At 41.8% G+C, this 22,302-nt stretch overlaps 3 gene segments (V, D, J or C); all 3 read right to left on the bottom strand.

Annotated features, from left to right (window-relative positions):
* Positions 1-10,188: 10,188 nt before the first annotated feature.
* Positions 10,189-10,605, bottom strand: LOC127216958 (Ig heavy chain V region PJ14-like). The segment is given in 2 exon segments: positions 10,189-10,478; positions 10,560-10,605. Coding segments are annotated over 2 exon segments (336 nt in total).
* A 5,272-nt stretch (positions 10,606-15,877) lies between these two features.
* Positions 15,878-16,326, bottom strand: LOC127216957 (Ig heavy chain V region PJ14-like). The segment is given in 2 exon segments: positions 15,878-16,191; positions 16,274-16,326. Coding segments are annotated over 2 exon segments (360 nt in total).
* Positions 16,327-19,443: 3,117 nt separating this feature from the next.
* On the bottom strand, positions 19,444-19,926 carry LOC127216998 (Ig heavy chain V region PJ14-like). The segment is given in 2 exon segments: positions 19,444-19,781; positions 19,863-19,926. Coding segments are annotated over 2 exon segments (384 nt in total).
* Between the last annotated feature and the right edge of the window lie 2,376 nt (positions 19,927-22,302).

Here is a 22,302-nt window from a genome sequence, read left to right as displayed (position 1 = left end):
ATGTATTATATTTAAATATCTATTTGTAGAGTTTACAGTTCCATAAATGATGAAAATAGTAATATGTGATGAATTAATAAATGTTTAAGATGAAAACATAACCTAAATGACTCTTAGCAATGGGGACCATGAGAAGAGACACAGAATATCCAGGAACTGGCAGACGGGGGTTTGGGAGATCTCTGGGAGAAATGCAGGGAGTTAGAAGTGCATTATGTCTGTGTCTGACTTATTGGGACTGACTGAGGGTCCTTGGTTGTCAGTTGGGATGATTTTGGGACTCCTGAATGAAGTGGGGTGAGGAGAAGAAACACAAGATACCAGATTAGCAGTTGATTATAAATTAGGGACTTTGTATTGGTAAGGGGCTGAGGAGGATCACAGTCTGATTTGAAGAGATCTGGACAGTTCAGTCTTTCCTTCTGACAGTACATGAGGAGAAAATGTCACACAGATTAGCTACAGCTGGAGTCAGCTGGGATTGCAGACTGGTGGCTTAGAATTTCCTCATAGAAAGGCACACAGTACACCTGCAGAGGAATCAGTATTAGGGACTTTGATGTGTGGGGTAATTTCTCTCTCTCTCTCTCTCTCTCTCTCTCTCTCTCTCTGCTTTTTTATTTATTATTTTATTTCTTTCTGTATATACCAATCCCAGTTCCCCCTCCCTCCCACCCTCCCATGCCCACCCTGACCACCTCCTGTCTAATTTGTCATGCACTCCCCACGGTGATTGAGTCCTTTAAGGATGGAATATCAAAATCTGTCCAGTCCTTTGGGGTAGGACCTAGACCCTCTTGAGGGGTAATTTCTACCAAGCGGGAAATACATAAAAATGGACTCTGTAAAAGATAGTAACCATGTGAACTCTTTTAAGTCCTGTTGGTTTAGAAGGAAGAACTGAATATTTATAATTTTAAGGTGTTATTGGAAAGTAACATTAATTAAGGAAAGGGATGTTTGTCTCATCATATGCACCCCCCAAATAAAGAATAGCAATTACAGATTTCTCAAAATTTCAGTCTACTGTAGAAATATATGCATATGTTATGGAATCCATATATATGGAACATCTAACAGCATATTCTGGTACGATTGATAGCAAGAAGCATATATAGCTTAGACAATCTGTGAGAAAAGTCATTTTCTCTAGTGTGTGAATGAATGGGACGTTTAATAGAATGTGAACTTAGGCATAGACCTCTACGGGATTTCCCTATGTAGAAAGGAGCCCACAATTTCCTGCAAAATACCACATGCTCTTGCAGCATAGTCCAATATTTTCTAGGTCCTGAAATAATTCCTCCTGGTCCTAGAGAGTGTCAATGGTCTGCGTCGCCATCTGCTGGTCCTGAGCATCCCTGCAGACATGTTTCTGTGCAGGTTCACACTGGAGTTCCTCATTGTGTGCCTCTGGCACAGTAATACATGGCTGTGTCCTCAGTTTGCAGGTTGTTCAGTTTGAGGAAAACTTGGCTCTTGGAGGTGTCCCTGCTGATGCTGATTCGGGATTGTAGGGCTGCGTTATAAACGGTGTCTCCACCACTCCATATTACTCCCATCCACTGCAGACCCTTTCCTGGAGGCTTGCGGAACCAGTGTACATCATAGCTGCTCAATGAGAACCCAGAGACCGTGCAGGTGAGGGACAGGGTCTGTGAGGGCTGCACCAGGCCAGGTCCTGACTCCTTCAGCTGCACCTGGGACAGGATACCTGTGGACAGACAGCATCACCATCAGTCATCCATCCCATAATGACACTCCTGGTCCCTCTCCTGAAACCCTGCACACTCACAGCATGGAAAGGTCAGCAGGCAGAGGAACAGCACCAGGACAGCCATGCTCTGCTGGAGGCTCCAGTGAGAAGCAGATGGGGCTGCTCAGCTAGGCCTGGGCTTTCAGCCTGAGCCTGAGGCTGCTTTGCATTGTGGGAGGATCCTGAGAGGATAAAAGCGGACTCAGGGCAAGTTTACAACTTTTACTCCAGGTGTCTGACATTTGCCTTTTGTTTCTTAGTGTAAAATGAAATAATGTATATTCCCATGCGTGCGTGTACACCCCCAACCCCCCCCCACATGCACACAGAAACACCCATGAACACAGAAACACACACACTCACAGACACAGAGAATTACACTTTGACTTTCTGAGATAGACTCTTAGCCCAAAAATACCCACACAGCATCACAATCCCCCACACAAACACTCTCATGTACACAGGCAGAGGAGCTGACTTTCTTCTTCATTTTATAGGATCATCTTTGTGGCCTCAACTTTCTATTTACAAGAAGGTGGTATTGAGCTATGAGAGATTGTCTTGCCTCTGTCTCCCTAGTGAAGGGATTAAAGGCATGTGCAACCATCACATGCAGTGTTTTTCAATAATTAACTTAATGTAAAACTTTCAGCTAAATATATTCTGATAATTACTTCTCTTCCCTCTTCTTTTCCCGGATCCCACCCCTCTCCGCAGTTCCAGAGTTTCATAACAGGCAGAATTTAAAGAATCATTCATGAAGATATATAATTGGTTGAACTCATGACATTCCATTCCAAAACAATATTCAAGGGTTTAAAAATCCAGAATTGACGTAACATTTTTCTTTTAAAATTATTTTAATACACTAATTTTCTTTTACAGGATGCATTTCTCTTATCAATGTGTTCAGTGTGTAGTGATAGTACGCACAGATGTTGAGATGGCTCTGAAGCAATTTGTTTGTTTTCCAGTATGAGTACATCAGTGTGGTCCTTAGCACTAGCTCAGAAGCCAGGTTTGATAATTTATCCTATAGTCCCTGCACTGGGAGATGGTGATGAGGCCTCTCTGAGACTTGAAATCCAAACATTCTATCTGAACATGGGAACTGCAGGTTCAGTGTGAGACCCTGTCTCAAAAGATAAGGCAGAAGGCATCAAGGAAGACTCTCAGAATCTAAATGCAGTCTCCACACTCATATGCAAAATAAGCTGTGCACACACAGTCTACGAGACTACCATTTTCCATCATTCAATCATTGTCATTTGTCTGCATTTTGTTCATGGTTTGTGGTTATCTAGAACCCTGTCATGGATGGTGAGATCTTGGATGAACTGATTGTTATGCAACCCAAGAGCTGACTCTCTGTAGACTTGTTCTCTCTAATCACATTCCAAATCCTCTTCCTACTCTGGAGACTGCCATTTCCAGACATGAGATTGGCTCAATTATGCCTATGAAAGTGAGAAATGATATTTTTCTATGTGCTTAATTCCTGTTTTTGAAGTGGGTTTAGTTCTTGAACATAAGACGTTTTCATGGTCAGAAAGCACTCTACCACAGGGGTAAATGCCTACCTCAATCTTTTAAAACATCAATTTTTTTTTCTTTACAGAAAATAAATTATGATGACAGCATTGATTCAATACTAAAATAAACAGCAGGCACTGCGAATTCTTCTTCCTTGATGTCTAACACTTATGACCGATTCAGGAAAGGATCATTGAATGGAGCATGGATCTTAAGAATGTTGGGATATGGAGGATCAATCAAAGCGATCGAAGAAAAGAGAAGGAAGGGGACAAATGCAGAAGCAGAGGGAAACCCTCCCTAAGCTGCTGACTCCCTTCTGAGTCTGGACAGCATGGCATTATCAAGTGTAGTGTGAAGTTGAGCCACAACACATGTCAGAATCTCACTATTGGTGTTCAAGACCACACAGCTCAAGGAGAAAAAAAAATAACACCCGGCTGTTCCTATGAGTAACACAATGTCTTCCACACATTTAATTGATGAGGGCAGGATCAGCTGAGCTGTGCCTTCAGCCCCTGCTCTGAGAATCACTGGCATCTTAAGAAGGGGAGCTGGAATTTCTGCAGTGGCTTGCTCAGTGTAAGGACACACTGACCTGAGAATCAAACCCTTAATCCAGGTCTCTCTGGGAAACAGACCCCACAACCGGTCCCTGAGGTCGGGAGATGCTGTGCTAACCTCTGCAATGCAAACTATTTGTATATTATGAGAAAATATGCGCCTCTAAGGCTAATAGACACACAAACCTGTATACAGACATACAAAACAACTGAGAAAATCCTACACAAAGGCACACATAGAAGGACAGACAGGTGTGTGTGTACTGACATCCTATGCTATTTGAATATATTCTCTTTCTATACATTCATTCATTCTACTTAAAAACAAATCCGCATGCTCATATAAAAAGCATGGAAATTAAACGGATTCTGCAAACCACCCGCTCTCTCCTTCCACTCACTCCTTTGATCCACCTGTACCCTCCTACTCTCATGCCTCAGCTTCTCTCTTCCATCTTTCTCTACTGCGGTGGTGTATACTTTATGATTTATTAAAGCCTGACATTGGATTAAGAAAAACAAAGTCTGCCACAAGCCATTCAAATCAGGCACACAACTTTAGTCTTAGCAGCCAGAAGTTGGAAGGTGATGGCACACTTTTAATTCAAGAACTCAGGGTTAAAAAGTAGAAGAATCTGATTCAAAGTTCACGCTGATCTACACAAGAGCAAGAGTGAATCAGTCTAAAATAGCATCAAATCTCACACCTTTAATCCCAACATTAGGGAAGTGTATAAGACAGAATCAAGGTCTCAGAAAGAAGAGTTTGGTTCTGCAGCCACACTGAAGAGCAGTTAAAGTCTGAAGCTTGCTGAGAGCCTGTGGAGACAGGATCAGCCCTTTTAGCCTAAGGTAGAGGAGAGAAGGTAGAGGCCAGCTGCTTTGTCTTACTGACTCTCAGCTTGAAGTCTGAAACCCAATATCAGTCTTGGGTCTTTTATTAATTGGTGTGGCACCTGCTTTCCTGCACCCAACTCTGCTTCCATTGTCTACTCACCCAGATGTGCGATAGGTCAGTCACATCATCTTGTGTGTGTTTGTAATTCTGAGACACCAACATGTTGTTTGCTGATGTCTTAGTGGAAACACACACCCTTTGTCACAGCACAACACCTTCCCTCTCTTTCCCTTCCATACTTGATTTCATTCTTTCTTTGGGTAAGTTGAACTCATATCACGGTTACAAGCACCTTCACCTTTTGGCGTTATTACAATTACTGTGGTGAGTAGAGATGTTGGCTTCATGCAGCCTCTTCTGTGCACATGATTTCGCCTAGATGATGGAGCCCAGTCGAGCATGGAGCATGGGCTAATGTCTGCAAGTGAGGACTTCAACTCTCCAAACAGTATTCCCTGACCTATCTGTTTTTCTGATGACTCAAAGTGCAGAAAAGTGATAGAAATGAGTGTTCCTCGAGGAGAGAAGTCAAACTTATCTCTCGGATGAGAGAAACAGTGTCATAACATATAACTTGCAGTACAGATGCTTCAAACACAATATTCATCAATGAAAATGAGAAATGGATTTTGAAATACTACAATTTCAATCAAAGTCTCAAATATACTGCATACAAAACTTGACCATTGGGCTAAATCACATCACTGGATGAGAACTTAAAAAAAAATAACTGTTTTAATGTATGTATATATGTTCCTGTGAGGCTTGTGTAGTGATCACAGAGACAAGGAGAGATCTCAGGGTCTGTGGACTCTCATTGTTGCTGAGCTTCCCTGAATCTTGGGCTTAGAGTATCATATTCTTGTGTTTCTTCAGGATTCTGTTTTCTACACACAGAATCACTTATGCTCTGTGTGATGAACTGCATGTTGTTCAGGTCACAGAGCATCCTATATTCAAAAAGGTACCACAATATGCCTTGAAAATCACATTGTGTGTAGTGACCTCGGATCTCAGATCACTTTAACCACAAAAATAAATGGGTATGACAGCCAACAGGGTAGACCATCTAGGGAACATGGAGAATGCACTCTCAGTAAGGCTCACAGGACGTTGAGGTGATCCAGTCGGGGATGTCCAGCCGAGTGAGAAAATTCATCCCCAGAATATAATGCACATTGTTAGGGAAATGCATAAGTCAACATGGGATTTTTCTTAATTTTACTTACTTCTGAGACAATGCTGTCCTCAAGCCACACAAAGCTTGCAAGGGAGAAGATATCCTTTTAACTCTCTCTAAACGTGACGTAATGTTATTTTCAGCAAACGTGCTTTTTTTTTTTGCATCATAAACTTCTCTCTTTGATTCCATTCAACTCCCCATTCCACCATGACCATCTTCCTTCTTTGTGCCTGTCTACTAGTGTAAATCATTACTGACTAGTCTCCTGCAGGGGATCACAGGAGTGTATATCAAGGACAACTAGTATTTAAAATTCAACCCACTTGACAGTGTTGGAGAGTCCTATTTGCTAAAGGTGACTCATCAGACATTATAGGGTATCCCCACTTGGCAAACCCATGGGGTTGTTGCCTGTGAATGATTGGGTGTTTTCTGACTGTAACTGCTCAGTTACCACTGATAATATTAAGAGCTGTGGGACACTTTTCTCAGCCAATTGGTGCTGTGTTTATACTCTCTGGGTACACATAGTTGTGGAGGATGAAGATGATGATTCTGCTTAAGTTATATAATATTGATGGACAAGAACAATACAAGAATATGTGTAATGATCCTTAGTTACGAAGGAGATTTCTCATTTACAAACACAGCATTTTACACATTGGGATTTCCTGAAAAAGAGGGGTGAGGAGTGGAAGGAAAGGATATAGATGAACATAGATAGTGACTTGTGAATTACATATGAGTAAGGGTGCTTAGAAGGAATAGCAGTATTGACCAGCCATCCTAGGACTCTGGGACAGTTGTAGGATCCCTGGCAGGAAGGGGACATCAACCATATTCTTAATGTTTCATGTATCCATTAAAATACATTTAATTAAAATTTCCTGAGTAATGCTTAGTTCCTAGATAGTGGGAAACGAAGATGCTGTGTAAACATAGATTTTTTTTCATCCATTATGAAACAGCCATTTTGATCAAAAAGCTTGGTGAGAAACAATCCTTGAATAGACAAAACAGAGCAATCAGGAGTTTCTGCTACCATTACAAAATAACATCAACCTTTTCTGGGGGGAAAAGCCGGAGGAAACTCATCCAGAAAGCATAAAAATTGTCAGCACATATTCCAGAGTTTGCTAGCACAATCATATGAGGGGATATTGGAAGAAACTTCAGGGAAGCAAGAAATGTTTTGTTGTCTTATAGTGTAGTGGTTCATGGGTGTTTACTCCCCTGGAAACTCTAAAAGGTGTGTTTTTAAACAGAGATTATCGTGTGCCTACTGTTTCTCAGTAAATTACTTTGTAAAAATCTGACTGATGTAACTTCTGTCCTCATGTAAGTGGAATCATCCTTATTCTTGTCACTCATCTGGACTATAACTTGTGAGGAAGAAGCTCACTTACATTATTACATGTGATACCATGTGTCACCTGAGAGATAACCTAAGAGACTGATTTGGTTCTGAACACACTAGGCTCAGCTTATTCAACTTCACACTTAGAATCCCCTTGCCCGATGGACTAGATTTACTATCACTTGGTTTAAAATAGTCTACTGTTCTCTGTTGAGTTTTATGTCAGTCACTTTAACTAGTAATACAGAAAAAACCAAACAAAACTGGTTCCTATATGTCATTTTGCATTTGTAAATCATGGGAAGTATAGATAGCTGTTCGTTAAACTTCATAACACTCAGCACTTTGTAACTAGGCTTGAGTTTTGTTATCTAGGTAGAAATTAATCCAGGGAAGGTGAAGTCATGACAGGTGGCAGGGAAGACGTCAGACATGAGCATACGAAACCCTGGGCGTTGAGTTTAAATGACCATGGAGAAGAGGTGTTGCCTCCATGCCTTGGTAAATTAAACTTCAGACAAGTCAAGTGCAGATCTGGGACCACCCTATTCAGTCAGCATTAGAGAATGTCTGTCTGCCACTTGGTAGTGGACATCTCACATCAGTGTCCTTTCCTCCTTCCTTCCTTCCTTCCTTCCTTCCTTCCTTCCTTCCTTCCTTCCTTCCTCCCGTTCTTTATTTAATTTTTATTTTACATGGCGATCCCAGTTCCCTTTCCCTCCCTCCCTCCGCCTTACAATCTCTGCCCCTCACATGCACTCTGACCACCCTCCCCTACCCTCCCTCCATCCCAATTCCCCATGTAAAGCAATGCCATCCAGTTGGGGTCATGTAAATCTGTCAAGTCATTGAAGTCAGGACTAGGACTTCTCTCCTGTTTCTAGGTAGGTGAGAATCCCTCCATGGGGAATGTGTCCGCTAGGTCTATTTGTGCACCAGGAATACCGCCTGGTTTCACAGTCTGAGGTCACTTAGACTGCTCAGTTCTTCTGGGTGAGACCCATATTCATGGGGACCTGTGTCAGTCCAATGCAGGATTCCCAGCTATCAGTCTGGGGGCCCGTTAGCTCCTCCTTGTTAGCTGTCTCTATGTGTTTCTGCAGCCTGGTCTTGTCCTCCCTCTCTGCATCTGGATTCTAGTTCGACTCAGTGTCTAGTTATGGGTGTTTGCTTCTGTTTCCAACAGGTACTAAATGAGGGCTCCATGATAGTCGATAAGTTAGTTGTTGACCTCACTATCTGGCATGTATTGTCGCCTTTCCATGGTTGCTCAAATTGTTAGGTGGTGGCAGTCTTGTAGGTCTCTAGACATTGCTTTAGGTTCAGTTTTCTCTTCAAACCTATAATGGTTCCATATTTTATGTTCTCTCTCTCTATCTCTCCCTCTCTCTCTCTCTCCTGTCTTCTATGTGGCTTGAGACAGAAAATGGAAAAAGATATTTGGTTAAAAATATTAAGTAGCTGAACATTGGAAGTACATGCCTTTAATCCCAGCACTAAAGAGGCAAAAGCAAGCTAATCTCTGTGATATCAAAGTGAACCTGATGTTGCTGGCTCAAAAAACAAACAAAAAATAGAAGAAATAGAAATATAGTAATAAAAAGCCACCTAACGAAGGGAAATACACACAGAGTCTGGATACTGTATGCTATCGTGTTGTCTTTGAATCGCTCAATTGGTAAGGCAGGAACAATTCCTAAAATGCAATTGATTATCAATGCTGCTAAGTTAATCCAACTTACATATTTTAAAAATGCTTTGACATCAAAATTAAAGTCTAAGGACATGTTACTGTGGAAAAGAAACTCTAATTTTGTTTTCACTGAAAATGAAAAGCTGCAGATTCCTTCCAGACTAACATGGTTTGATCAAGCAAGACCCTCTGAAACAGTGTCCCAGGTGAGTCAGAACACAGAGAAAAATGACTGGCAAACTGCCAATACAGGTTGACAGTTTAAAGTTTCCTGCTTTGCTGAGGAGTCTGCCATACACACTATGGCCTATGGGCTGAAGATGGATGCACCAATTTACAGAAGAACTTTGGTATACTGTCCAGGTAGAGAGATGTTTCTGTTATTTCTAGAGTTTATATATTATCCTTCTATGTTCTTTGTTGGAGTTGAAGACAGGTACATTTATAGTTTTCCTTAGTTAGGATTAAAGGTAGGTTATTTATAAGATATTAGCTCACAAAGAAGGTTTAGATTATAGACTATTTTGTTTAACTTGCTAAATGTTATTTGAATAAATATTGTTAAATATAGTTCTTATATGATATGTGTTTCGTTGTATATTTTACTATTCTAAAGTTAAAGCCCTTCTTCATTATTTTAGACAGAAAAGAGAAGATGATGGGAGATGACATTCTGTAAATATGTTTTTCTTACTGGTAAATGAACAAAGCACTGTTGTCAAATAGGAAGGCAGGATAGGCAGGGCTAGGAGGAAAGGAGAATTCTGGGAGAGGTAGAAAGGAGGATTCAAGAAGCAGGTCTTGAAAGGAATACGTGGCACTGACACTCTCTCCCATAAAACCACATAAAAATACTTAGATTGATAGAAATGTGTTAATAGGTAAAACAGAGCTATCCAATAAGAAGATATAGCAAAAAGCAAACAACTTTATAACTAACAGTGTCCTTGTATATTTTGGGGTTGACTGGTTATGGGACCAGGTTGGCAGGGAAGTGCTCATAAAAGAAGAGGCAACCAAAGGTTCTGCCAGAAAAACAACTGGTTTGTGGCATAGTGCAGAACTTCCTGGGCTCTGATGTGACTTCTACTGGTTCTGAGGAGATGATGTTAATCCTAAATGCCCCCTGCTGGTCGTGAGAGTCCCTGCAGGGAGATTTCTGTGTAGGCTCACACTGGAGTTCCCTCACTGTGTCTGGCACAATATTACATGGCTGTGTCCTCAGTTTGCAGGTTGTTCAGTTTGAGGAAAACTTGACTCTTGGCAGAGTCCTTAGTGATGCTGATTCGGGATTGGAGAGCTGAGTTATAATTGGTGCTTCCACCACCCCATATTACTCCCATCCACTGCAGACCCTTTCCTGGAGGCTGGCGGATCCAGCTTACACCATAGCTGCTCAATGAGAACCCAGAGACCATGCAGGTGATGGACAGGGTCTGTGAGGGCTGCACCAGGCCAGGTCCTGACTCCTTCAGCTGCACCTGGGACAGGACACCTGTGGACAGACAGCATCACCATCAGTCATCCATCCCATAATGACACTCCTGGTCCCTCTCCTGAAACCCTGCACACTCACAGCTTGGAAAGGTCAGCAGGCAGAGGAGCAGCACCAGGATAGCCATGCTCTGCTGGAGGCTCCAGTGAGAAGCAGATGGGGCTGCTCAGCTAGGCCTGGGCTTTCAGCCTGAGCCTGAGGCTGCTTTGCATTGGGGGAGGATCCTGAGAGGATAAAAGGGGGCTCAGGGGTAGGTTTACACTCTTCCCTTAGATGACTGATATTTGCCTTGTGCTTCCAGAGGAAGTGATGTCAAATTCATCAGGAACTATTTAATACTTCTGCCTGTATGCCCACTTACATATAAACAGGAGCTTGTATGATTCACATTGTGCAGGCTTATGTCAAATACATAGATCCATATTGGTGCTGTGCAGAAAGAAGAGCACATTTCTGTAATTGAAGCAGAGTTTTTGTGAAGATTTTACTCATATGATAGACTTCAGTCTCTTATTTATGTGAAATGAGTTCAAGGATCTCCTTAAAATACTCCCCTTTGCCATTGAGTTAACCTTATTCTCATGACTGACCATTAATTCCACAAACATTTAATACATGTGATATTAAATGTAAACACACACATTTAGTGCATGTGATATTAAATGTTCATCTGAGAGGAGACAAGAAGTTGGCTTCTGTGATGAGATCCTCTCCTTTGTAAACAACTCGGTCTGATTATTGGACCTGTCTTGGAAACTTTGGATTTGGAAACAATTGAGTCATCTCTTTATTTACTTTAGAGTAGCAATCTTCCATCTAGTGTTCTCAGCTCACTCAGTCTCCTCCCTCTAAGGGTCCTCATCAACTTTACGGTCATACAGGACATAGAAGAATTGGAGTGCTTCTATCTCTGAACACATCCATTAATAAATATTTTAGAGAAATTAGCCATGACCTTTTGGAAATAAAAGGCAATCACAACAATGGCCATTCTCAGGCATCAACCAGGCTGGACCTTATTTCCAGTTAATGAATCATTCACTAGTGGCAGTTGCGGCTATGAAGTTGTTGTGGTCCTGATATTAATGTCTCAGCTTCTTACCAGTCAGAACATAGTCCTCACACAATTCTATGGACCACATGCTGGAAGGGCAGGAAAGAAATGATGGAATTGCTTTGCAGAAGTAGCCTTGGCTCCTGTCTTTAAGTTCCAGGTACTCTGCTTAATTGCTGAACTAATCAATACCCAGCCCTCTCCTGACAGTTTCCCAGAGCTCTACAGGATGCCAGAGTATCCCATCCCTAGTTAAGACATCATCATAGAAGAGACTAGTTCAAGACAATGTGACCATGCTTAAATCAGTTCTCAGGGTCATCACACTTTCAATGAAAAAAAAAATTCCTGGTTTTAAATCCTTAACTGCATTTTCACAGGCTCCCAACATGCCATTGAGAGATGAATCATTGTCAGCCTCTCCCAGGTTTTTGTAGGAGCCATACTCAAGTGCATATAAGCTTCAGGTAAGAACCTGTTTCAGATTTAGGATCAGGGACTACAAATCATGTGTCCTGGGGACAAAGAGTTAATCAGCCATAGGATCTACAGGAAAGAAAAGGGGTGAGCATGTTAAAAGAAAGTTCCTCAGGCCCATGGAATTTAGAGGAAGTATGAGATTAACACTATAACAAATAAATAGTGAAGAAGGAATTGAAAGGCATGCTGCCTGCTGAGTGGGTTAGGAGCTGCTTGTAGCCTTCTGAAACCTTCTTGGTGTCCCTGTCTGCCTTGTGCTCTCTGTCTCATTGATGAGCCTCACACACATTTCATGTCAGGCCCACACCTGCATCTGATGTGCACCTGTTTTGTGATGATGGAGGTGGTAATGAGGGCATCCAGTTTCTTGGTCTCTGACTCTGTGTTATTCCTATGTTGGCTAGAACTTGCACCCCACACAGTGCTCTGACCCTGGTAAATGCTGTCTATGGCCTGAATCTGAGGATTCATACTCTCCAGTGCCTTTGGGTATTTCAGGATCTGTTTATTTCAGGATCACCACACAATCAACTCATCCCTTTGAGGCTTTACATTTATTTAGATCAGAGCATGCTATAAATATCACCAAAAATATGGTCAGGGGAAGAGCTTTGTGGTTCACATTTCACCACGTGAGAATCCTTGGGTGGGATCTGTACTCTTATTGGGAGTGGGAGAAACATAATAAAACATCACGACATATTAAAAAAAACCCAGGAAATTGGATAACCATTTGGATACTTCAAGGATTAATGTACTCTACAGCTGTAAAAAATCCTTGAGTGTGATATGAAGAGGCGCTAATCACAGAGGAGTCAAGCCCTGTTTGCTTCTCTGGACCTGATCTGTTAGTGCTTTGTGTATCCCCTGCTGGTCCTGAGCAATGTTGCAGGGAGGTTTGTGTCTGAGCTCACTGTAGCATTCACTCATGGTGTCTCTTTCACAGTAATCCATGGCTGTGTCCTCAGACTTGAGATTGTTCATTTGCAGGTACAGGGTGTTCTCGGCATTGTCACTGGAGATGGTGAACCGATTCTTCATGGCATCAGTATATTTGATATAAGTACTACTGTCATAACTAATATATACAACCCGCTCCAGCCCATTCCCCGGAGCCTGCTGGATCTTGTGCAAGTTATAGCTACTGGAGGCGAAAGCAGAGAGTGCAGAGGAGAGGCTCAGGGGCCCCTTAAGGTGCACCAGGCCTCACCCAGACTCCACCAGCTACTCCTCACACTGGACACCGCAAACACAGATAATTCTGGTTAGGAATCTGTCAAAGAAGCCATATTTTCTTTTTTCATTTATCTTTCTTTTTTTTATTTTATATAACCAAGTCCATTTAAATGAAAACAAACATTTATAGACAAGATTTGGGAATTTGAGCATTGTTCTTTCCAAACTACTTCCTGCTGGTAAGGGGCACTGTCATGGGGGATTGGAAGAAGATTCAGAAATCCTGGCTGTAGTCTGTCAGGCTGCTTTGTCCAGCTGTTTTGAATGTAGGATCCCCTGGTACTCTTCTTCAGGTGGTCTGGCTTGGTAAAACCACATTAGTCTGGAAGGAATCCACATCTTTTCTTTTTCTGTGCAAACAAATATAGAAATGCTTTTCCCGAGTAACTTGTCCTTGAACTTAAATTTTGTAGTCAAAGCATTTTTTTAAATTTAATTTATTATTTTACATGTGGATCCCAGTTCCCTCTCCCTCCCTCTCTCCCTCACTCCCTCCCTCCCTCCCAACCTCTCTCCCTGCCTTTCTCCCTCCCTCCTTCCCTCCCTTTTACTCCCTCTGCCCTCTCTCATGCACTCTAAACACCCTCCACTCCCATCCCCCCACCCCAATTCCATATGCCTGGGGATGTTAGCAGAATCCTTCCTAGTGCAAAGAACACTTTGGAGTTTTCTGAATTTTACCTGGTTATGAGATAAGGCTGACCTCAAGTCATGAGAGGATTACAAATATGCCTTCCCTTGTCACATTGCTCTACTGCTGTCTTTGGTGCAGAGACACAGTTCTATTTATAGTAAATTCACTTGTTTTGCATTTGAACTTCTCTCTTTGATTCCTTAACTCCCAATTTCCATTGTCTTATTCTGTCATTGCAGCAGGCAACTCATGACTGTCTTTATGCTACTGGCAGTGACTGGAGTGGGGTTATTGTATTCATCAATTCATCATGACCCTTGTTTTCTGTGTATACTCTGCCTAAGAACACATCCACAGTGTTTATTAATTGCAGGCCTTTCCTCTTACTGAGGAACTGTTGGATGTAAATGGTTCAAGGAGAAGAAGAATCCAATTTTGAGACTGTGGTCATTGCTAGATTTTTTTTATGTTGCATGTTTGGCTCTGTGCACATATGTGCAATGTTAACTGTCCTTTAAATGTTACGAAGTATTTTTAGCCTTATTTTAGGGAAGATATTGGTGGTGTTTTAGGAGAAATTGGGCAGAGATGTATTATATTTAAATATCTATTTGTAGAGTTTACAGTTCCATAAATGATGAAAATAGTAATATGTGATGAACTAATATATGTTTAAGATGAAAACATAACCTAAATGACTCTTAGTAATGGGGACCATGAGAAGAGACACGGAATATCCAGGAATTGGCAGACGGGGGTTTGGGATATCTCCTGTGGGAGAAATGCAGGGAGTTGGATGTGCATTATGTCTGTGTCTGACTTAGTGGGACTGACTGAGGGTCCTTGGTTGTCAGTTGGGATGATTTTGGGACTCCTGAATGAAGTGAGATAAGGAGAAGAAACACAAGATACCAGATTAGCAGTTGATTGTAAATTAGGGACTGACTATTCTTAAGGGGGCTGAGGAGGATCAGGGTCTGATTTGAAGAGATCTGGACAGTTCAGTCTTTCCTTCTGACAGTACATGAGGAGAAAATGTCACACAGATTAGCTACAGCTGGAGTCAGCTGGGATTGCAGACAGGTGGCTGAGAATTTCCTCATAGAAAGGCATACAGTACACCTGCAGAGGAATCAGGATTAGGGACTCTCTCTCTCTCTCTCTCTCTCTCTCTCTCTCTCTCTCTCTCTCTCTCTCTCTGCTTTTTTATTTATTATTTTATTTCTTTCTGTATATACCAATCCCAGTTCCCCTTCCTCCCACCCTACCATGCCCACCCTGAACCCCTCCTGTCTAATTCGTCACGCACTCCCCAGGGTGATTGAGTCCTTTAAGGATGGATCATCAAAATCTGTCAAGTCTTTTGGGGTAGGACCTAGACCCTCTTGAGGGGTAATTTCTACCAAGCAGGGAATACATAAAAATGGACTCTGTAAAAGATAGTAACCATGTGAACTCTTTTAAGTACTGTTGGTTTAGAAGGAAGAACTGAATATTTATAATTTTAAGGTGTTATTGGAAAGTAACATTAATTAAGGAAAGGGATGTTTGTCTCATCATGTGCATCCCCCCCCCAAATAAAGAATATCAATTACAGATTTCTCAAAATTTCAGTCTACTGTAGAAATACATGTATATGTTATGGAATCCATATATATGGAACATCTAACAGCATATTCTGGTATGTCGGATAGCAAGGAGTATATAGATAGCTTAGACAATCTGTGAGAAAAGTCATTTTCTCTATTGTGTGAATGAATGGGACGTTTAATAGAATGTGAACATAGGCAGAGACTTCTAGGAGATTTCCTTATGTAGAAAGGAGCCCACAATTTCGTACAAAAAACCACATGCTTTTGCAGCATAGTCCAATATTTTCTAGGTCCTGAAATAATTCCTCCTGGTCCTAGAGAGTGTCGATGGTCTGCGTCGCCATCTGCTGGTCCTGAGCATCCCTGCAGACATGTTTCTGTGCAGGTTCACACTGGAGTTTCCTCATTGTGTGTCTCTGGCACAGTAATACATGGCTGTGTCCTCAGTTTGCAGGTTGTTCAGTTTGAGGAAAACTTGGTTCTTGGAGGTGTCCCTGCTGATGCTGATTCGGGATTGGAGAGCTGAGTTATAATTGGTGCTTCCACTGCTCCATATTACTCCCATCCACTGCAGAACATTTCCTGGAGGCTGGCGGATCCAGTGTACACGATAGCTGCTCAATGAGAACCCAGAGACCGTGCAGGTGAGGGACAGGGTCTGTGAGGGCTGCACCAGGCCAGGTCCTGACTCCTTCAGCTGCACCTGGGACAGGACACCTGTGGACAGAAAGCATCACCATCAGTCATCCATCCCATAATGACACTCCTGGGTCCCTCTCCTGAATCCCTGCACACTCACAGCTTGGAAAGGACAGCAGGCAGAGGAGCAGCACCAGGACAGCCATGCTCTGCTGGAGGCTCAAGTGAGAAGCAGATGGGGCTGCTCAGCTAGGCCTGGGCTTTCAGCTTGAGCCTGAGGCTGCTTTGCATTGGGGGAGGATCCTGAGAGGATAAAAGGAGGCTCAGGGCAAGGTTTACACTCTTCCCTCAGGTGACTGAGGTTTGTCTTGTGCTTCTCAAAGGAACTGATGAAAAAATAATTAGGAACATATTTTGATTAGGTCTGCATTTTCATTTCTATCTACAGAGGAAATTCTTTTTTGGACCATACTGTGTAGTTGCTGGATGCAAAACACTGAGTTAGTAGGGAACTACACAAGGGCATACTACTCTACAAATACTCTGTTTTTAATATGACCAATAACATTTTCATTAGGTGACAAGGCCTCATTTGTTTCTATACAGACACCTTTCAAGGTGGGGCCTGCAGCAAGCAGTATTCCAAGGTGTTCTCCTATCCAATTAATAACCATGCACGACAGTGATTAGATTCTGAGATCAGAAGAGATTTGTCGAATTCAGAGTGGTTTGGCCATAGAAACTCATTATGGAGTTTGCTTCCAATATAGCAAGACCCTTCTTTTTATGTAGACACAAAAAAGGAGATGATGTGAGATGTCATTTTATAAATATGTTTCTCTTATTGGCTGATGAATAAAGCACTGTTGTACAATAGAGGGGAACTATAGATAGGACTAGGAGAGCTGGTGGATTCTGGGTAATGGAGGACAGATGAGATCTCAGCTGATTCACCAGCAGTGGCTTCCTTTCCTCACCATTTGCGTCCTTAAATGTGGACTGAATCCCAGTCCACTGGAGTCAGACCCATGTCAATCTTTCCTTCACCAGTTCCCAACAGTGCAATTGTTTGTGTTGAACACATCTTCCACTTCTCAAAAAACCTGAGCTCCTCAGAGACACTGGGAAAATCAATTCTTTGCGATGGGGTCACAATGATGGCCCCTGTGCCTTGAAGAGAACTCCTTTAATCACCTCCTAGTAATCCAGAGAAACACAGATTCTTAGGAATGTTCTTGCCAGTTTCCTTCTTCTTGCTCAAGGTTGTCAGCCTTTCTGTGGAAAATCACTGATTCTCTAACCATTTCTTCTCCTCTCTGTGTTTCTAAAATTAAGGAAGGAAGACTTTTCCCTTCCTTCCTTCCTTAACTATTTTTATTTTACAAATAAACACATCACACACTCGTGTATGAATAGTGTACATAAAGCAAAGAACTACTAGACTTCAATCCACACTACCAGAGAAAATAGAATATGAGGAGGACCTTTTGAGAAAAATGCATGATCCTCTCTCAAAAGGGGAAGGGGAGAAAAGCTGCTGAGCATTTTGTTGGCATGGGGGGGGAGGGGAGCAGGTAGGAAAAAGAGAAGGGGAGATGAGTACAGGGGAACAGAACAAGAGAGATCATGAAGACTTAGACAGGGGAGGAAGAGAAGAGACCAAGAAGAGAGATATCTTAACAGAGTGGACCAGTATAGGTTAAAAGAGAAATCTGACTCGAGGGAAATGTTCAGAGATCCACAAAGATGATCCCAACTATGAATCTAGGCAGTAGTGGAGAGGCCTCCTTTGGTAACCTTCCTCTATTGTGAGATTGAGGACTATCTTAATTGCCACTCTAGAACCTCTGTCCAGCAGTTGGTGGAAGCAGAAGCTGACACCCAAAGCTAAGCACTGAGCCACACTCTGGGAATTCAGTTGTAGAGAGGGAGGAGTGATGAGCAAAGGGATCAAATCTAGGCTGGCGATACTCACAGAAACAGGTGAGCTGAGCAAGGTGGAGCTCATGTAACCCAATCTGACAGCTAGGGAACCATCATCGGACTGAACCAGCCCCCCTGGTAGGCAGTGAAGCAGCTCTTTATGGGGTTTGCTTTCATTGTACAAGGCTAGCCATTTAGCAAGAAACTGTTCTTGCCTGGTTTTCTTGACAGCATGCTATATAATCTGGGCATGCAGGACCCAAGAAAAATAACTGCTGAACTTGACAAAACAAGATGGGACAGTCCTTCAGGGTTACTACTACACTGAAGAATCTGCCAGACATTATAGAGTACGCAGAGGAAGATCACTAACAAACTGCTTATAAATACAAGACAGTTTCAAACTTCCTGCTTCCATGAAAGTTATGCCAGATTCTCTAGGCTTTTAGGCTGAAGATGGATGCCCCAACATTAGAACAGACCTTTGGATTACTGTACAGGAAGCCAAATATCCCTGCCATTTCTTGATTTGTGGAAGTTTCTTGTCATGCACTTTCAGTTTTCAGGTAATATTAAATCTTCTAGGGTTTTTGATGCAGCTGAAGACTAGTTATAATTATAGTTTTCCTTCCTTCTGGTAAAAGATAAATTAAATATGAAACTTTAGACTCACAAAGATAGGGTTGATGATAGAATAATTCTTTTTATTTTGCCAAAAGCAAATAGAATAAGAGTATTGTAACTGTAATTTTGCTTCATAACAGTTTTGTTATATGTGTTTTTACAACGTCAATATTAATACCTGTCTTTTTATCTAGTCAGAGAAAAGGTAAATATGTGGAAAGTCCTTCTGTATGCTGTGGATATGTGTTGCTTTTATTGGTTGATGAATAAAGCTGCCCTGGTCTTTGTCAGCACAGAATATAGCTGGGCAGGAAAGCAAACTTGAATACAGAAAAAAAAGGCAGCATTGAGAGAGATGCCAGCAGCCACCAGAGGAGTAACACGCCACATATTACTAATAAGCCAAAGGAAACATGGAGATACACAGAATAGAAATGGGTTGATTAAAAGTATGAGCTAATTAGTAATAATCCTGAGTCATTGCTTAAATATTATAATTAAAAAAAAAAGCTATATGGTGATATGTCTGATAACAAGAAGCATTTAGACAGTGTAGAAAATTTGTGAGAAAAACCATTTGTTGTAGTGTGAATGAGTAGGATGTTAAATAGCTCATGGCCATGGGGAAGGGCCACTAGAGATTTCCCTGTGAAGAAAAGAGCCCACAGGTTCTGACAATAAATCAAATGCTCTTGCTTCACAGGGCAGCACTTTCAAGGTCCTGAAGTCTCTGTTGTGTCTCACTGCCCCCTGCTGGTCCTGAGAGTCCCTGCAGGGAGGTTTCTACACAGTCTCACACTGGAGTTCCCTCACTTTGTATCTGGCACAATAATACATGGCTGTGTCCTCAGATTGAAGATTGTTCAGTTGTAAGAAAACTTGGCTCTTGGCGGTGTCCCTAGTGATGCTGATTCGGGATTGTAGGGTTGAGTTATAAACGGTGTCTCCACCACTCCCTATTGCTCCCATCCACTGCAGACCCTTTCCTGGAGGCTGGCGGATCCAGCTTACACCATAGTTGCTCAGTGAGAACCCAGAGACAGTGCAGGTGAGGGACAGGGTCTGTGAGGGCTGCACCAGGCCAGGTCCTGACTCCTTCAGCTGCACCTGGGACAGGACACCTGGGGACAGACAGCATCACCATCAGTCATCCATCCCATAATGACACTCCTGGTCCCTCTCCTGAAACCCTGCACACTCACAGCTTGGAAAGGTCAGCAGGCAGAGGAGCAGCACCAGGACAGCCATGCTCTGCTGGAGGCTCCAGTGAGAAGCAGATGGGGCTGCTCAGCTAGGCCTGGGCTTTCAGCCTCAGCCTGAGGCTGCTTTGCATTGTGGGAGGATCCTGAGAGGATAAAAGGGGGCTTAGGGCAAGTTTACACTCTTCCCTCAGGTGACTGATATTTGCCTTGTGCTTCTCAAAGGAACTGTTGAAAAAATAATTAGGAACATTTTTTTGATTAGGTCTGCATTTTCAGTTCTATCTACAGAGGAAATTTTTTGAACCATACTGTGTATTTGTTGGATGCAAAACACTGAGTTAGTCCACATCCATGCTGGGTGGACATAGGAGAATACCACATCTTCAGTGCAATATATGTCACATAAATTCCAGCAGAGTGTTTACATGTTATGTAGTCATGTGAATGTAGTCATCACTCTGGGCTTTTGTGTGTGAAATACAGAGTAGGGAACTACTTAAAATCCTTTCTCAGTGTGTCAGTGGAATATATATATATATATATATATATATATATATATATATATATATATATATATATGTGTGTGTGTATGTGTGTGTGTGTGTGTGTGTGTGTGTGTGTGTGTGTGTCTTATTTTACATATTGATAACTGTTCCATCTTCCTACATCCTTTGCCCCCTACCCCCTCCCAATCCACCCTCACCACTCCATAGGAAGGTGATGCCTTTCAGGATGGATCCTTAAATCTGTCAAATCATTTGTAGTAGGGTCTAGGCCCTCCCTCATGCCTCTAGGAGTGCATCTTTTTTGTTATCATGGACCTGGTATTCAACTTGTGAGAAGGCAACTCACAGACATTTAGTACATGTGATGTTAAATGTTTATCTGAGAGGAGACACACAGGACCATTGTAATGTCAGTGGTCTTAGAATCAATCACCTGTCTACTCATGAAGTCAAATGTGGAATCCAATCATACTACCTCCTGTTTGTCTGTCTCTCTCTCTGTCTCTATATGCTTTTACATTTCCCTCTTTGTCTCACTCCTTCATGAAAGACATTATAAATCAAGATTCCTGAATGGAACTATTGCATTGGGAATAGAAGGTGTTCATAACACATCATGAAAAGTAGTAGCATGCATCCAGGCATGAGGATTATGTTAAATGAAGCAATAAAAAGTGATCGAACCCTAAGTGATGACAGGGTGTGTAGAGCATGGCAGGCTTCAAAACGGGAACAGTTTGCTTTCTCAATACTGTACTGTATTATATTGTCTTTGTATCATTTGACTGCTGAGGAAATAACAACTGTTAAAATAAATGCTGCTAAATTTATTCAATTTATATATTTTAAAAATTCTTTGACTTCAAAATTTAAGTCTAAGGACAGGTTGCTGGGGGAAACGATCTATATTTTTGTTTCCACAAGGTTTGATGAAGCCAGACCCTCTAAAATAGCGTCCCAACATTCTAAACAGCTTTGACAAGGCAGCCTTGCGGCGTACACTCAGGATTTCTGCAAGACGGTGGCAAGACAGTGCCACCTACCAGCATTAAACTGTTTGGAAAGAACAACGCCCAAATTCCCAAAATTTGTCTATAAATGTTTGTTTTCATATAAATGGGTTTGGTTATAAATAGTTAATGACCACAACCAATCTCTTTAGAGATAAACAGGGGATTATGGTATAGATGTGAATACTTTGTTTTGGAATGGATTTTCATTTATTGGTACAAATTTAAGGTTAGTTTTGTAATATGTGATAGGTGACATGTATAATTCTTCTCTTGTTTAGGTATTATGTATATATTAGGTATATAATGTATAATTTAGTATAGATTATAGATAGTTACCTATGGTAGTCAAAACTTGGAGTTAAGTTAGTTTGGTTTTCAAGATGTATTTGAGATGGATAGGCATTCTTCAAACCTTTCAAAGACCTGCAAAATATGACATTTAACACGGTTTAGGGATTTTCTTAACAGTGAGCCACAACTACTCCTGACAATACCGCCTGCAGGAAAAAAAAAAAAAAAAAGATGGACATCGAAGAACCTTGTTATGGAGTTTGCTTTCAATATGGCAAGAGTAGCCATTTGGTCAAGATACTGCTCTTGTCTAAACTGATTAACTTTATGCTCTATGAATCCACAAGCAGGGCACTCAGGAAAGTAACTGAGATGTAGGATGGACATTGCTACAGGGTTCCTGCTTCATGAAAGAGTCTACCAGACTGTCTACAGGGCACACAGAAAAATGACTGACAAACTGCCTATACAAAAAGACAGTTCAAAGTTTCCTGCTTTGCTGAGGAGTCTGCCAGATACACTAGGGCCTATAGGATGAAGATGAAACATTACAGAAGAACTTCGGGTGACTGACCTGGCAGTGAGTTGTCTCTGTCATTTCTAGAGTTTATATATTGTCCTTCTATGGAC

The sequence above is a fragment of the Phodopus roborovskii genome, unplaced genomic scaffold (genome assembly GCF_943737965.1).
Source record: "Phodopus roborovskii unplaced genomic scaffold, PHOROB, whole genome shotgun sequence".
Classification (NCBI taxonomy): Eukaryota; Metazoa; Chordata; class Mammalia; order Rodentia; family Cricetidae; genus Phodopus; species Phodopus roborovskii.
The sequence above is the reverse complement of the archived record's forward strand: the minus strand, read 5'-3'. Positions and strand labels throughout refer to the sequence as shown.